The 17,152-nt window shown below is 39.4% G+C and overlaps 1 protein-coding gene across 3 annotated transcripts; it reads right to left on the reverse strand.

The window, feature by feature from the left end:
• Positions 1-518: 518 nt before the first annotated feature.
• Positions 519-14,555, reverse strand: CRR22 (Pentatricopeptide repeat (PPR) superfamily protein). Of its 3 annotated transcripts, none has more exons than XM_086578097.1 (3): positions 11,824-14,555; positions 2,368-2,451; positions 557-1,095 (listed from the first exon to the last, which is right to left on the reverse strand). In XM_086578097.1, the coding sequence occupies exon 1, from the start codon at positions 14,489-14,491 to the stop codon at positions 12,113-12,115; it is 2,379 nt and encodes a 792-aa protein (XP_086434223.1). In that variant the 5' UTR covers positions 14,492-14,555; the 3' UTR covers positions 557-1,095; positions 2,368-2,451; positions 11,824-12,112. The 3 variants fall into 3 exon arrangements, with proteins under 3 accessions (XP_086434221.1, XP_086434223.1, XP_086434222.1); XM_086578096.1 differs by lacking the exon at positions 2,368-2,451 and adding an exon at positions 2,794-2,899 and having other exon boundaries at positions 807-1,095; XM_086578095.1 differs by lacking the exon at positions 2,368-2,451 and having other exon boundaries at positions 519-1,095.
• Between the last annotated feature and the right edge of the window lie 2,597 nt (positions 14,556-17,152).

Consider the following 17,152-nt stretch of genomic DNA (forward strand, 5'->3'; position numbering starts at 1 on the left):
ATTTTAATAGAGCTCGAAAAATACCCTTTGTGGAAACTTTAGTATTAAGATATATATAGATATAGATATAGATGAGCGCTAGTTTTAAGATAATCAACATCAAAACCATCCTTGCTGACTTCAAATTCATAGTATTTGTCCCATATAAGTCATTGTTGGACGCTAAGTCTTTCACACAGGGTAGGTGGCAGCTGTTTCCTAATTAAACTCACCTATGCGGAAAACTACATCTACTTTGATATGTGCCACTTAAATGCCGTTTGTGGAATTCAACAACATGGATCCCTATAAAATCATGTTTCTTATTCTAAAGCATTTATAAATGCACAATTATTGAGATGAGATAAACAAGTTTTGGGTCATTGCTACTATGCTCATAGTCTATCATTACTTACAGTCTTATATAGTTCCAACTTGGCTGAACACAAAAATGTCGAGAGTTGCTTATATTGGACAAACATGGCGGAATCAAATGGTGACTTTTGATGTCGATAATCTCAACATCGTGGAGATCAACATACCAAAAAATAACTTCCTTTTGACATTTCTAAGCTCACCAAAACTACCTGAAGATTTACTCAGGAAATATGCAAATGTAACAGCTATACAACAGTCTAAATTTACAAAACACTGTTAGCTATAATGTATAGAAATTTCGAAACGAGCTGGTTTTTTGGTGACATGATCTCCATGTAAGTTCCAATCATCATCACCAGAACTAACGACTTAATTCCTAAGTCATTTTGTCCAGTTGTCCAACAAAGTTGGATGCCAGAAAGACTCGCGACAAATTGCACTAACAAATATTCGCTTCAGAACTGTGTATATACATGACAAACCGGAAAATAAGTTCTATATGATCAAAAATAGATATAACTTCAGAACCGTATCACATAACATGTTCTGCAGGAGTAGGTTATCAAAATGACAATTAGCAGAAGGTATATTCATCAATAGCTCTGTACCGCCATAAATTGCATGATCTTACCACATGGATTGATAAAGCAAAAGTCTGCAGTTCTCTCTGAAATATCATTATCACGTGCAAAATGTTCCATACTGGTGCTCTCAGAAAGATGTTCCACTCTCGCGTGTCTGAATGAGTAATAAAGAAACACACTATTAGAGAACTAGACTTTTAAAGACCCATGCTCTGTGTAAGATGATTAAAAAGATTAATTTGACAATCTTGAAGTGAACAACAAAATCTATATTCACCACGTATCAAGTCAACATACATATTAATTAAATTATCGATTTCTAGAATGAAATAAACCAAGGGTATGTGAATGATGAGATTATTAAGAAAATCACTTCTTCCTAGAAAACCTGCAAGTTTATTTTTCAAGAAAGAGTAAAATGCTATAGAAGGGGTATCGTAAATCATGTTTTTCGTGCAAGATTGATCGTTGATCCAGGTCATAGATGAAATGATAAGCGCTAGAAGTGAACCACCTAAGTTTGCCTTGTGTGAGCAGGAAGTTGATAATATCATTAAGAAGAGATTAAACTTTGAAGAATGAGAGATACACCTAAAAGGCTAGAACACAGCATTCTCAGATTTTCCCATAAAATACTTAAGGCCACAAAAATCTAAATAAAAAAGGAATGGTTAATTAACCACAGTTACTTTATTTTGTCAAGAGAAAAAAATTCAGCACCTAAGGGAACTCTTGGGAGTTCAGGGAAGTTCCATCAAAATGAATGTGAAAGTTCTATCTTCTCTCTTTTTTGTGTTCTACCTAAGATAAAATCTAACCAAACAAATAATTATATATACTCAATATCATGGAAGGTTATATATGAATTGACACGTAATACTAGAATTACATACGAAAGTGATCATTAGCTCAACTGTGACTCCAATCAAATAAGGAAAGACATAATAAGGAAAGTAATCCAATCAAATCAATTAATTGATCAGAACAAATCAATTAATTGATTATACTCGAGATCTCTAAAATATTATAATATCTATAGGATCTCTAAGATAATATTATAATATCTATAAGATCTCTAAGATATTGTGCTATTATAGTTCTAACACTCCCCCTCAAACTGGTGTGAATATATCATACATACCCAGCTTGCTTACAATTGAAGCAAAGGCAGACTTATAAACAACCTTAGTGAGCACATCTGCAAGTTGACGAGTGGTGGGAACATAGGAGGTACAGATCTCTCCAGAAGTAACTTTCTCTTTGATGAAGTGACGGTCAATCTCAATGTGTTTAGTACGATTATGTTGGACTGGATTGTGAGCAATACTAAGAGCAGCCTTGTTATCACAATACAAGGACATTGGACGTGGGATGGAGCAGCCTAATTTAGACAGTAAAATACGAAGCCATAACAACTCACACATACCGTGTGCCATAGAGCGAAACTCAGCCTCTGTACTTGACCGAGCAACTACTGATTGTTTTTTGCCACCAACTATTAGACAATAACCTGAAGTAGAGTGTCGATCAGTAACATAAACAGCCCAATCTGCATCAGTCTAGGCCTCGACATGCATGTGTCCATGGTTTCAAAAGAGTAATCCTTTACCAGGACACCTTTTCAGATAGTGTAAAACACGTAGAGTTGCATTAAGGTGTGTGATACGAGGACCATGCATAAATTTGTTAGAATATATGAAGATATATTCTATAGGATACAGCTGCATTATATGGATACATTTTATAGGATACAACTAGAATATATCATTATATTCTACAGGATATTCTGTTATTCTACTTTCCAGTTTTTGTAATTTTAAATCTAAAAGCTTAATATAAAATTTGCACTCACATAGAGTGGGATGCAACCTTCTTTGCAATTCTTCTTGGTATCAGAGCCAACCCTGATCTGGTTAACCACCACCACCATTGCGACTGCTGCTGCCATCTTCTTCCACCTACAAATCTCCATATTAATGAGATCTGTTCATCTATTTTTTTTCCTTTCTCTAATTTTTCCTAAAATCTTTCCAATGTTTAAGTTTTGAGATGCGATAAATATAATCCATTGATTGTGTAAAGCCGTGTGATCTAGTTATTCTTTTGTTTGTGAGATGACTGAACCAAACAAAAATGAAACTTCTAGAGGGGTTGGTTTGGGGGCATTGATGGTTTGTCTTCCCAATCCAATGAAAATCCTACGGTGCAGATTACCACAACTAAGCTAAATGGATGAAATTATGTGGTGTGGGCACAGTCTGCCAAAATGTATATTGGTGGGCGAGAAAAAATTGGCTACCTAACCGGTGCTACAAAAGAACCAAAGGAGACTGATGCTAATTATCCCAAATGGTTGTCGATGATTCGATTATTCGTTACTGGTTGGTTAACTCTATGCAGCCACAAATCTCAACAGGGTATTTATTTACACGGACAGCTAAGGAGATTTGGGAATCCTTAAAGCGTACATATTCACAGCGTCAGAATAATGCACGTATCTTTCAGTTGGACAAGGAAATTATGCCTTTTAAGCAGGGAAATCTAACTTTGGGCGATTATGATTAGTTTGGGAAAAACAGACTTATCATGATACATATATTGAGTGGCCTGCTGGGGTTACATCAAAGGGTCAATCTGCAGTAGAGATCTATGCAAAATTGGTGGAGAAACAACGGGTATATAAGTTTCTGGGTGCCTTAATCCTGATTTTGAATATGCTTTTGTTCATTTTACTTGATAGGGACTCTTGAGGAGGCTTATGCATACTGTCTTTCTAATCTTAGTCGCCAAGCACCCGCACCTTCTGTAGTTATGACTGATACTATGGCCATGGCTGCCAAGTATACAACAGCACCACCTCAGTCTTTTGGACCACCGTTGTTGCTTCTTCCTGACCACCCATTTTCTGCTCATCCTAGGAAGCAATGTAATCATTGTCACAGGTGGGGCCCCTTGAAGAGGGACTGTTGGGAGCTTAATGGTTGTCCTGGACAGACGTCAATAGGTCGCCAACAACATGGTCATACTACCCCTCCTTCTGCACATATGGCATCTAGTCAGCCTGTGTCTGGGGAAGCCACTCTTACTAAGGAGGAACTTCATAAGTTTCAACAATTTTTTGCACAGGTTCATGGGGGTTTCTCCACCCCGACATCCACTTTTGCACAATCATGTACCGTGGCTTCTACCAATAATGTTACTGCATCTCCTTCTATACCATGGATCATCGACTTTGGTGCATCTGAGAATGACTGGTATGTCCTCATTTTTCCGGTCATATACTATTGATTTAGGTCAGAAGAAAGTACGCCTAGCAGATGGGTCTTTTAACTCTATTGCTGGGAAAGGACATGTTCCAGTTACATCCTCTCTCACATTGACAGATGGTTCTACATGTTCCTCAATTAGCCACTAATTTAGTCTCTGCTAGTAGCATAACTCGTGCCTTAAATTGCAGTGTGACCTTTTTTACCTTTCTTACTGCGTTTTTCAGGATTTGGTGTTGCAGAGGACGATTGGCAGTGGGTGTGAAGAGAATGGCCTCTACTTATTAGATTTTGATGCAGCTCCAAAAATTCCGCGTGCCTTACATTCTCAGTCTCAATCCCATCTTTCTAATAAAATGCTTGTGATGCAGTGCCATCTTCGTCTTGGTCATGTTTCTTTTTCTTATTTGCAACGTTTGTGTCCTCACCTGTTTTCTGGCATTGTAGTATCAGAGTTATTGTGTGAGACAGGTGAGCTTGCGAAACACCATCTCACTTCTTATCCTATTAGTTTTAATAAAAGTTCTGGTCATTTTGATCTAGTGCATTCTGATGTATGGGGACCTTCCCCAGTTACTTCACTTTATGGCTTTCGTTATTTTGTGTTGTTCATTGATGACTTTACCCGTAATACTTGGATATACCTCATGAAAACAAAAGATGAAGTTTTTCCCATTTTCCAAACATTTACTTCTATGGTCCGTACTCAATTTAATAAAACCATTAAAGTATTTCATTCAGACCAAAGGGGGGAGTATACTTCTAAAGGCATTAAAGTTTTTTGTAACGCATCTGGCATTGAACATCAAACGTCCAATGTTCAAACCCCACAACAAAATGGGAAATCTGAAAGAAAAATCGCCACATTCTAGATATTGCTCATGTTATCTGTGTATTGGTATGAATGTCCCTTCCACTTATTAGCCAGATGCAATCAAAACTGCTGTGTATCTAATCAATAGGACACCATCTCGGGTTCAAGACCCCTTTCTCTATCTTATATCCTAATTGATCACCTTTCCTTTTACCTCCTCGAGTGTTTGGGAGCACCTGTTTTGTATAGGTCTTAGGTCGTATAGGTCTTAGGTCAAGCTCACTCTAAGCTTGATCCACATGCACTGAAGTGTGTGTTTGAGGGTTATTCTCATACTCAGAAAGGTTACTGTTGTTATCATCCCCCTAGTCATCGTCGATACATTTCTCGTGATGTAACTATCTTTGAGCATATTCCTTATTTTACAGGTCCTGCTCAGCCTCAAGGGGAGTGGTTTCCTTATGCTCCTGGTTTTGAGTATTCCAGATTTGCCTAAGTCGGTTGACCCCATCCCTCTTCCTACCATCTCTAATGATTCTCCTTTACATGTAGATTCCTGCAGATCAGATGTCCCACCTCCTCCTTTAAAGGTATATTCTCGCAGATTACGTGCTACACCTCTTTTGCCCAAATGCCAATCTTCCTCTGCTTCGCCAGAGCCATCCAAACCTACATCATTCAGTTTGCCTGAGTCTTCAGGTACGAATCCAGCGGTTATTAATGACCGCCCTATTGATCCACGTACGGCGAAACGGTCATTCACTCACACTTCAGGTACCAATCCAGTGGTTATTGATGATTGCCCCATTGCTCAACGCAAGGCGAAACGTACTTGTACTCATGTTTCTCTCTACCCTATTGAGGATTATATATCTAACCATCGATTGTCACCTGCATATCAATCTTTTCTAGCTTCATTGGATTATGTATCTTTACCTAAAACAGTTGCAGATGCACTTGGTCATCCACATTGGAAGGCTGCCACGATTGAAGAACTGACTGCTCTTGAAAAGAATGGCACTTGGGAGCTTGTTCCTCTTCCTCCCTAGGCGTAGTGCAATAGACTTTGTGGCTTTTTAATGTAAAAGAGAACCCTGATGGCACAATTAGTCAATATAAGGCTAGACTCGTCGCCAAGGGTTATGCACAGACTTGTGGCATTGATTATCTGGAAACCTTTGCCCCTGTTGCAAAGATGAACACTATACGTGTGCTTCTCTCCCTTACTGCTACTAAGGGATGGCCCTTGTTCCAGCTTGATGTTAAAAATGCATTCCTCAATGGTAACTTGCTAGAAGAGGTATAATGACTCCCCCACCTAGTTTTCGTTCCTCTGCACATCTTGAGCTTGTTTGTCGCTTAAGAAAATCTTTATATGGGTTGAAACAGTCACCTCGTGCTTGGGCTGATCGGTTTCGTACAGTTATGGTTTCTTATGGGTTCGCCACTCTGTTAGTGGGACTGTTGCACTCATTGTCTATGTGGATGATATTGCCATAACTGGGGATGATGCTGCTGGAAATGCTTCTCTCAAGAAGTATCTTGCATCTAAATTTGAGATCAAGGACCTTGGGCAGTTATGTTACTTCTTGGGTATTGAAGTTGCCTGTTCCAGTTCTGGTATATTCATTTTGCAGCGCAAGTATATTATGGATTTGCTATCTGCTTCTAGTCAGCTAGGGTGTCGCCCTGCAGATACACCTATTAAGCAAAATCATCGTTTGGCTGATTCTGAGGGGGTGTTTGTGGATGATGTTGGTCAATATCAAAGGTTTGTGGGAAAGTTACTCTATATCTCTCATACCCGACCTGATATTGCTTATGCAGTTAGTGTCTTGAGTCAGTTCATGCATTCTCCTCGGGTCCCTCATCTCCATGCTGTTATTCGAGTACTTCGCTATCTCAAAGGATGTCCTGGCCATGGTTTATTGTTTTCAAATCATGGCCACTTGAGAGTTGAGTCATGGACTGATGCTGATTTTGCTGGTTCAATTTCTGATAGACGCTCTACTTCAGGTTACTGCACTATGGTTGGCGGTAATCTAGTGACTTGGCGCAGCAAGAAACAATCAGTTGTTTCTAGATCTAGTGCAAAGGCCGAGTATCGAGCTATGGCTCATGGAGTATGTGAGTTGATTTGGCTACGTATTCTTCTTAGTGATCTACAAGTTCCAGTGTCTTTACCGATGTCATTGTACTGTGACAACATATCAGCAATAAGTATTGTTGCTAATCCAGTCCAACATGATCGTACTAAGCATATCGAGATTGATCGACATTTCATCCGTGAGAAACTTCTGAATAACGAAATATGCACACCATATGTACCTACGTCTCAACAGATTGCTAATGTTCTTACGAAGGGTTTCTGGCAAGATATTTTCTGGTGTACTATCCAAGCTGGGCATGTCTGAAATACATGGCCCTGCTTGAGGGGGAGTGTTAGAATATATGAAGATATACTCTATAGGATACAACTGCATTATATGGATATATTTTATAGGATACAGCTAGAATATATCATTATATTCTACAGGATATTCTGTTATTCTACTTTCCAATTTTTTGTAATTTCTAAATCTAAAAGCTTAATATAAAATGTGTTGCTCTCACATAGAGTGGGACACAACCTTCTTTGCAATTCTTCTAAATTGGCTGATAACACTCACTGCATAAGCAATATCTGGTCTAGTAAGGGACAGATAAATAGATCAACTTCCCCACCAATCGCTGAAACCGACCAATATCGACCAAAGGCTCACCTTCAGAATCACCCAACTTATGATTCGGCTTAATAGGGGTGTCACTAGGTCGAGAACCAAGTTTACCAGCTGACTGATGAAGATCTAATACGTACTTATGCTGAGAGATAAATATACCAGCTTTCGACCTTGCCACCTCAATCCCCAAAAAATACCATAGAGGACCGAGGTCTTTAACCTCAAACTGCTGATTCAACAACTGTTTTAACTTGTGTATCTCAGTAGGGCAGTTGCCAGTAATAACTATATCATCAACATAAACAATGAGTGCAGTAATGTTCATCCCAATTCGTTTAATGAAGAGGGTGTGATCAGCTTGACACTGGCGATACCCAACTCCAAGAATGACATTGTTGAAGCGCTCAAACCAGGCACATGGAGACTGCTTTAGATCATACAGTTACTTCTTTAATCGGCAAACTTTTCCTACATCATTATAAAAAGTGATACAAGGTGGAAGGTTCATGTACACTTGCCATGCAGGAAAGCATTCTTGACATCCATTTGATGAAGTGGCCAAGAGTAGTTTGCTGCAAGAGAGAGCAAGACACGGATAGAGTTCATCTTTAGCAGTGGTGCAAATGTCTCCAAGTAATCTATGCCATAAGTCTGGGCATAACCTTTAGCGACTAGGCAAGCCTTATACTTGTCCACTGTACCATCTGGTTTATATTTGACTGTGAACAACCATTTGCACCCTACAGACTTCTTTCCTTGTGGTAATGACACAAATTCCCTAGTACCATTCTTTTTCAATGCACACTTCTCTTCGTCCATCGCTGCTTTCCAATGAGGAATGGATAAAGCTTCTTTTACATTTTTAGGAATGGATATGGATGAGAGTTTAGCAACAAATGAATGATAAACGTAGACAAAGCATGATATGAGACAAAACGATCAATAGGATATTTAGTGTGTTCTCCTTTGCGTTGAGCAATAGGAACATCCAAATCATAAGTGGTAGGGAGAGAGGAATTACCTGCATCCCATTGCTCCAAAGATGAATCACTTATTTTTGGCTGTTTAATCTTGCCAGTCAAATATCCCGGTTTTCTTCTCCCAGTAATTGCCAACTTGGCAGATTGTGCCCATTCAAGACAATTCGTACCGTCGAGCTTCACTGTTGTGATCTGGAGAGTTGGGCTGTCATTCATACTCACGCCGAATGAATAACAGTCATTCAAACACTGTGTTGGGTGTTTGGTAGAACATCACCAGAACAGCAAACTTCCGCCACCAATTTGGCCTATTTTTCTTCAAAGCAGGATGTGGCCAGTCCCCAAACATGCAATCTATAGCTTCAAAGCCAACTAAGTCTCACTCTGTTTCAAGTTGGACGGCAACCGTCCCTGCAATACTTACATGAGGACCTGACATGGTCAAGATATACAACATCGGACCATGCAATTTCTTCCCTTGTTAATATACAAAAACCAGTTTACCAATATTCGCCACATGAACAACACCCACTTTCAGAATGGTGGAAACCGTGCATGTCCCTCAAAATGATCTCTCGCCTAGTCACTAGAGAAATCTACTTGGTGGCACATACATGAAGGTTCTTTCTTTCGTGAATTGTAGTGCCTGGCCGCATGGGCTAGTATTTATAACTTCAAACACCACCGCAAACTTCTCACTATGGCGGCTGAGGAGCTGCTCTTGTACATCATTTTCCACACCATATACTGAGTTGGTATCTGGTACAAAAAGAACAGTGTTTATTTTATCTAATAATGCCTAAGGTTTTGCACATGTCCTCTCGGATTGTAGAAGTGTTGTGCTTCCGGAGTAGAAATATAGACCTCCTTCCTCAACTTAGCCAAACTGCAACCAGGGGTTTTCTGAAAACCATTCTTCTTCATCATTGTTCTAACCTTTGCGACATCCTTCCATGTTGAAGCAGTGGCGTACATATAACCAATAATATATGGTATCCACCTTCCTTTGATTCCAGCTCAAACAGCCGCTTTGCAGCCATCTCCCCCAACTCAACTTTCTTGTGACTTTTGCATGCACCCATCAAGGCACACAATAATTCCTAATTCAATGGGCATCTGTTGGATAAACTCCCAATTCCCAAAATTCTTGCCAGCATGTCAAAGAAGGTCCACCACAGCTCCTCCTACACCATAATCTATTTTCACACTATTGAATTAACGTGGCCCCTCATCCACCAAACCAGAATGACTGCATGCTGACAGATCACACAAAAAGGTTACACCACTAGGTCTAAGGACACCCCTTCGCATCTCCATAAACAATGTACGTTACTGCAGCCCTTTCATGCCCATGGGTACACCCATTTATTATTGCATTCTACGTCATCACATGACGCATGCACATGCATCATTCAAAGAGTTTACATGCAATGTGAGCACCCTTATACTTTGCATACATGTCTATGAGAGCTGTCATCACTCAAGCATTAAGACCCAATACTTTCAAGTAGAAATAACTTAATAACATCTTTCCTACACAGAAATTACTAATGGACAGACGGATAAGTGATTCTGATATTTGTCCTAGATGAAAACATGATATATTTTCTTGTACAAACCTTCAGTGCACATGGTTTGCCAGTCCCCTTAACCTTAGAGCTGAAACGTTGGACAACAACTTCAAAACCATGAAATACTATACCATATCATTCATCACACATTCACACCTTAGATAAATCAGACCTTATCCATCACCTTACTGACTTAGCCAGCATTGCCTACTTCATAATGATTGAAAAAAATCAGATTACCTTTAAACCTCAGTACAACTACAAGCCTAACAAATTCCAACATGTCCTACTGATGCATCCAATTTAAGTATCCCTCAAACACACCCAGACTAATCAAATACTATATTCCTGAAAAATTTAGCTCCAACTTATTCATACTGGCTACAGATGGAGGTTACAACAGTGTTACAGGAGCATCTAGTGTCGGTTTCACTATTAATCATTAGAATTCCAAAACCACTCTTGCAGGCAGCAGAGAGCCAGTGGAGCAGAGGAAACAGAAATCCTTGCACTAAAGCTGGGGCTGCAACAAGCATGGCAAACAGGAAATGGAAGGGTGGCTGTTTGTTGTGATAGTAGAAAGGTTGTTAATGAAGTCAATGCTGATTGACAGACATTAGGAGGTCTCTTGGGATTAGGAGACGAAAGCACAAATGGGTGTCCTTGCCAAAAAAAAGTCTGTCACACCTTCTAACTTTCCCGTTCTCTCGTTCTCTTCTCCTCTCCTCTTCTCTTCTTTTCCTCGCAAATCGAAAAGGGAAACTCCCCAATCGCCCTCTCTTTCTCTCATCCCAAATCAAGTAGATGTCTTTTGCAGGGGGGAATTAAAACCAAGGGTATGAAAAGAAGAGAGAAAAAGTCAACACTCATTTTAATTGTAATTTTAATTTCGAGTATGAAGTAAACCAAGGGTATGTATGTGGATGATGAGATTGCTAAGAAAATCTGTTTTTCGTAGAAAAACAAGGGCGGCAAGTTTATCTTTCAAGAAATTGTAATATGCTATAAAAGGGGTAACTCGTGTTTCGTACAAGATCGATTGTAGATCCAGGACACGGTCAAAGTGATAGAATCTAGAATTGAACCACCTAAGAGATTTCAACTAGTAAATGCAGAATTTCATCTAGAAGAGATTAAACTTTAAAGAATGAGAGATACACCTACACAACATACCATCTCACATTCTCACCCTCTAGAAAACTTAAGCCAAAAGAAAAAAAAAAAAAAAAAGGGGGAGGGAGGAGGGGAATGTGAGAATTAAGCATTAAAAAAATTAAATAAAGAAAAAGAAACTTAAAAAAATCAGTAAAGTTAGTCTGTTTGAATATTTATATTTCTATCATTGACGAAAATTAAGCATTAAAAGAAAATAAGTAAAAAACTTAAAAAATAATTCACTAAAGTAAGTCTGGTTTAGTATTTATATATATATCATTAAAAACCATAGAGGAATATATATGAATTGACACGTGAATCTTACCAGAAAGGAGGCTAGTCTCATACTAGAATTACATACACGAGAGATCATTACCTCAACTGTATTGCTTATTTGGTAGAATGGTCACCAGAACTACGAACCGCCGACCCACCCTGCAACCAACTTCCACCAATGCAGCCTATTTTGTTCAAATCCAGATGTAGATAGCCCGCACTGTTTACCAGAGGACTTGACACTGTTAAGATCTATAACAGTGGACCATGTCATTTCTTCCCTGATTTATATACAAAACCACTTTACCAATAATCCCCACATGAACAACACCCATTTTTAAAATGGTGAAACCTGTGCATGTCCCTCACTATGATCTCTCGCCCAGTTACTAGAGAAATGTACTTGGTGGCACTATGGCAATCACCACATACACGAAGATTTTTCTTATGTGGATGGTGGTGTCTGGATTAGTATTTATAAGTCCAAATGCTATGGCGAGTTTCTCACTATGGCTGCTGAGGAGCTGTTCTTGTACATCATCTTCCACATCATGCACTGAGTTGGTATCAGGTACATAACCAACAGCTTTTATTTTATCTACTAAAGACTCAAGTTTTGCATATATCTTCCCAGATTGTGGATGTGTTGTGCTTCCGGAGTAGAAAGTATGGACCTCATTTCTCAACTCAACCAAACTGCAACCAGGGGTTTTCTGAAGCCCTTTATTCTTCATCATTGTTCTAACCTTGGCCACATCCTTCCACATTGAGGCAGTGGCATATATATTAGCCAATAATACATGGTATCCGCCTTCCTTTGGTTCCAATTCAAACAGCCGCTTTGCAGCCATCTCCCCTAACTGAACATTTTTGTGAATCTTGCACGCACCCAACATGGCACCAAACACACTAATTCCTGGTTCAATGGGCATTTGTTGGATGAATTTCCAAGCCTCATCAAGCTTGCCAGCGCGTCCAAGAAGGTCCACAACGGCTCCATAGTGATCCAACCCAGGCTCTAAACCATGATCTGTCTTCATGCTATTGAAGTATCGTAGCCCCTCATCCACCAAACCAGAATGACTGCACGCAGACAGAACACACAAAAAGGTTACACCATTAGGTCTGATGACACCTCTTTGCATCTCGCCAAACAATGTGACTGCAGCCCTCCCATGCCCATGGGTTCCATACCCATCAATCATTGCATTCCATGTCATCACATGACGCACATCCATCATGTCAAATAGTTTCCTTGCAATGTGAACACCCCCACACTTTGCGTACATGTCTACGAGAGCTGTCATCACAAATGCGTTCTTATCCAGGCAAGATCTGATAGTAAGCCCGTGGATCCACTTTGCCTGCCGTAATACTGATAAATCTGCAAGGGCAGAAATGACACTCACCATAGTGAAAGAATCAGTTTTTACATTCTCTCTCTGCATCTTAGAAAAGTGTCTCAAAGCCTCATTTACTTTACCGTTTTGTGCAAAACCCAGGATCATGGCATTCCACGAAACAAGTGTTTTACCCCTCAATTTCTTGAATAAGTCAGCAGCAACGTCTACTCTCTTGCACTTCGAATACATTGCAATCAAAGAGTTTGTAATGGACACATCAGATCCTAGTCCAATTTGTTTAGCTAGATCGTGAATATATTTCCCTGGCTCAAGATTGCCTAAGTCGGCACAGGCTTGTAAAGCGCCCATTATAGTAACATCTGTCGGTTCCACACCTTCCTTCATCATCTTCTGGAAAATCTCCATCGCTTCTTCAGAGTTTCCACTCTCAGCATAACCATCAATCATAGAATTCCAAGAAACCACATTCCTTGCACGCATCTTATCAAAAACCAACCTTGCAGTGTCCACCAATCCACATTTTGAGTACATGTTCATCAAGGCAGTAGAAACATTCACCAATGATCCCAAATTCGCCCGTATGACAAAACCATGAATGCACTTCCCAATCCTCAAAAACCCAACATCTGCGCACGCAGGCAAAATCGTGACAATTGTGATTGAATCAGGTCTGTGACCTTTTTCCTGCATCTCTATAACCAACTTCAATGCTCTCCTAGACAACCCATTCTGCGCATACCCAGCAACAATGGCATTCCAAGCAACTACATCTCTTTGAGGCATTCGATCAAACATCTTCCTACAATCATCAATGCACCGACACTTTGCATACATATTTGAGACAGCAGTCATTGCATATAAATTAGAACTAAACCCATTAACAACCAAATCACCATGAAGTAATTTACCCATTCTAAGGTTCGAACAATCCCCACACGCTTTCAACAAATAAGTATAATTATAAACAACAGGAACAACACCATCATGCTTCATTCTACGAAAAAACGACAACCCAACATCTAAAGACGCAAATTTAGCATACCCTTTTAACATAGTGTGATATAAAGCATCTATTTTATCAAGAACAGGCTCAAACACAAGTTCCGCTTCGCGTAAACAACCAAACTTAGTAAACAAACTAATAACCTTAGTTTGAAACAAATGTTCATTGTATAAACCATTTTTTATAATAAGTCCAAGAGTCTGATTCAGTTCTTTTATATTTGTACACATTTCAAGAAGTATAGCAGAAGGGTGAGTGTAAACATGATGGGGAATGTGGGTTCTTAAAGAAAGTGTGTGTGATGATGAAGAAGAAGGTTTTGGTGATTGGGTATGAAGAAGAAGGTTATTAGATGGACGTATGGTACAAGGAGTTGCATGGGGAAGAAGATAGGAGATCATTTTTTTACCTCTTTTTTCTGTGACTTGGGTTTGGGTTATCCTCAAATGTGGAAATCTTTGAAGTGTGGTTAACATTTTTGGCGGTTATTTCCATCAAATTTTGTGGGCTTGGGCTTGGGCTGTCTCTTGGCCCATACTCACTATCTTCAACACAACACTCTTACTTGATCTCCAAACTCAAAAGTGTTCTAAAAAACGCTAGGCGGTAGTCGGGCGGTGGGAGAGCGCCTAGGCCTTCTAGGCAGTACCTAGACGGGCTAGGCGGTTTTTTTTCCTAATATATATAGTAATACACACCTATACTACAAGAAATGAAGAAAATCATTTACCATAACTCAAAAAATAAACATAAACAAAGATACTTATTACAAAAATGCGTAATAGTTGAAAAATATCGACTTCATATAAAACATACTCTTTGTTATAGTGGCATATAATTTACATTAGACTTTAGTCTTTTAAACTCATTCAAATCTTAAGTCTACATGGGCTTTTAGTTTTTGACATTTAATAATTCAAAAAAAATAAATAAATAAATTGACGAATTGGACTGCCTAGAGGCCGCCTAGACCCGCCTAGTCGGTCCACCGATTTTTTAAACGACTTGGGCATAGGCGAGTCGGTTGGGCACCGCCTAGCACCTAGAGACCACATAGGCGGCCGCCTAGACCGATTTTTAGAACAGTGAACTCAAGTAACAAGCAATTAATGGAATAATGTTGCCGCCATGGTCCTTAACGATGTGAAGACACGTTTCCATCTAACGGCTAGATAGTATAAAAGTGGGAGACTTAAAGCACTCTGGTGTACTTCTAGAGGCTCAATAATAGTCAAAACAGTGATCTACCTTTGTTTAGTTTGTTCTCTTATTTAGAAAGAGGAAAACATTATTCGTAAATCCCATGTATTAAGATTGAGGAGCGTGTGCAAGTTAAAAGATTTAAATTTAAAAGGAACTAGATTTTGGATCTGGACATAAGCATGGGCTCTTTTAGATATTTTAGTTGCCCCTAAAACACTTTTAGTAAAAAAGAAAAATAACTAAAATTCCTCATAGTTAGATTCCAAAACTAAAATTCCATGTAAACTTTGTTCGTGGTAAGCTAATAATTTGGTTATTTCCCTTTTGAATCCAATACTCGTAAAAATATGAGAGAAACACATAAGATTTGTACATTTGGAGTATTTCCATAATTTGTCACTGGGCATTTGATCTACTTCTTTCATAATAATAGCTAGAGCTAGTGCTTATTTGCCATGAAAGTATACATAGAACTATAGAAGTTAATTATGTACATGAGTAATTTGAAAATACTACCAAGCTCGGCACAATGATCCTCGAGTTCTATGTTACCATGAATTCTGCAAAGATTCACCAAGGATTCACCAAGGATTCCCAAACTTCTACGTTCGGGTCAAACGATATCTTCTCAATGAACTCCATAGCCTCTTTCAAACATTTTGTACTCCCCAACATGTTATTTCCACTCAGATAATGCTCCATGGTTGCTCATTAATTCAAACTGCAACATCCCCTCATTAAATAGGACATCACATACTATAAATATTTGTGCATCGGGTGTTAGTCCCATTTCTTTGAACTAATTAAATAGATCGATGACATCTTCTCCACAACCATTTTTTGCTAGACCCATTGCCAAGGTACTTGTATACTCAAAATATTACAACCTAATGGATTTACTTATCTCTCGATTTTTTTTCTTTTTCACTCTCTATTCTTTATATACTGTCTCTTTTTTCCTAACTTCTCTTTTCATCAGGTTCGTTCATCTCCTCTCCATCTCGCACTCCTCAGCTCTCTACCTGTCCCATTCCCTATATGGCAGTTCTCGGCAGTTAGGTTACCGCGGACCTGATCCGCTGCATCATGTCTCCTCTTCGCTACTTTACGTACGACCCCTTTGCTACCTATGACTCCACATGTCATCAATATGTCCTATACAGATGCCCCTCTCGATCCCGTTGACATTCCGCGGTATCATTTATGGTCCGCGGACAGTCGACGGGTCCGAGAATCCACCCAAACCTCCCCCTCTCCTTTCCATTTGTGGTATGTACCTCCTTTGCACGTGCGCCATCATTACATCCATGTGTCCAAGGCGCACGTGTATGGAACCTGTCTTTTCGGCGCACGCGCATCGAACCTGTCTTTTTGATTTTCGAGGACCCACGTGTCCTTTTTCCCCTGGTCCTTTTTTCTTCTGAAATTATGTTTTTACCCCTGTCGCTTAGTATCCCGCTCAAACCTCTCTCTTTCTTCAAAACCCCACTTCTGTATCTAAACCCTCTCACTTTGCTCAATCCTTCTCACTGTTCTTCAATTCGTTTCCGATGTATCTTTGGTCGCTCAAGGTTCGAGTTTTCCTTACTGTTCTTCATTGCTCTTTGCTGCTTAGTACCTCAGGTTTGTCTTCATCCCCTTTTGTTCCTGTCATTTGTACCCGATTATTCTTATTCGCGTTACTGTTCCCCTTCCTTTCCCTTCGTGGTTTATTTTCCCCCTATTTAACCCAACTTATTTTCCTGTCAGTTGGGGCTCTCCAATTTGTTTTATTCTATCATGTCGAATCCGAATCGTTGAGTACCTCAGGTACTTGATCCGATGGATCGGAGTCCTCCACCTCCAGATCTAGCGGTCAT

This window comes from Coptis chinensis, chromosome 8, assembly GCF_015680905.1.
Source record: "Coptis chinensis isolate HL-2020 chromosome 8, ASM1568090v1, whole genome shotgun sequence".
NCBI classification, from domain to species: Eukaryota; Viridiplantae; Streptophyta; class Magnoliopsida; order Ranunculales; family Ranunculaceae; genus Coptis; species Coptis chinensis.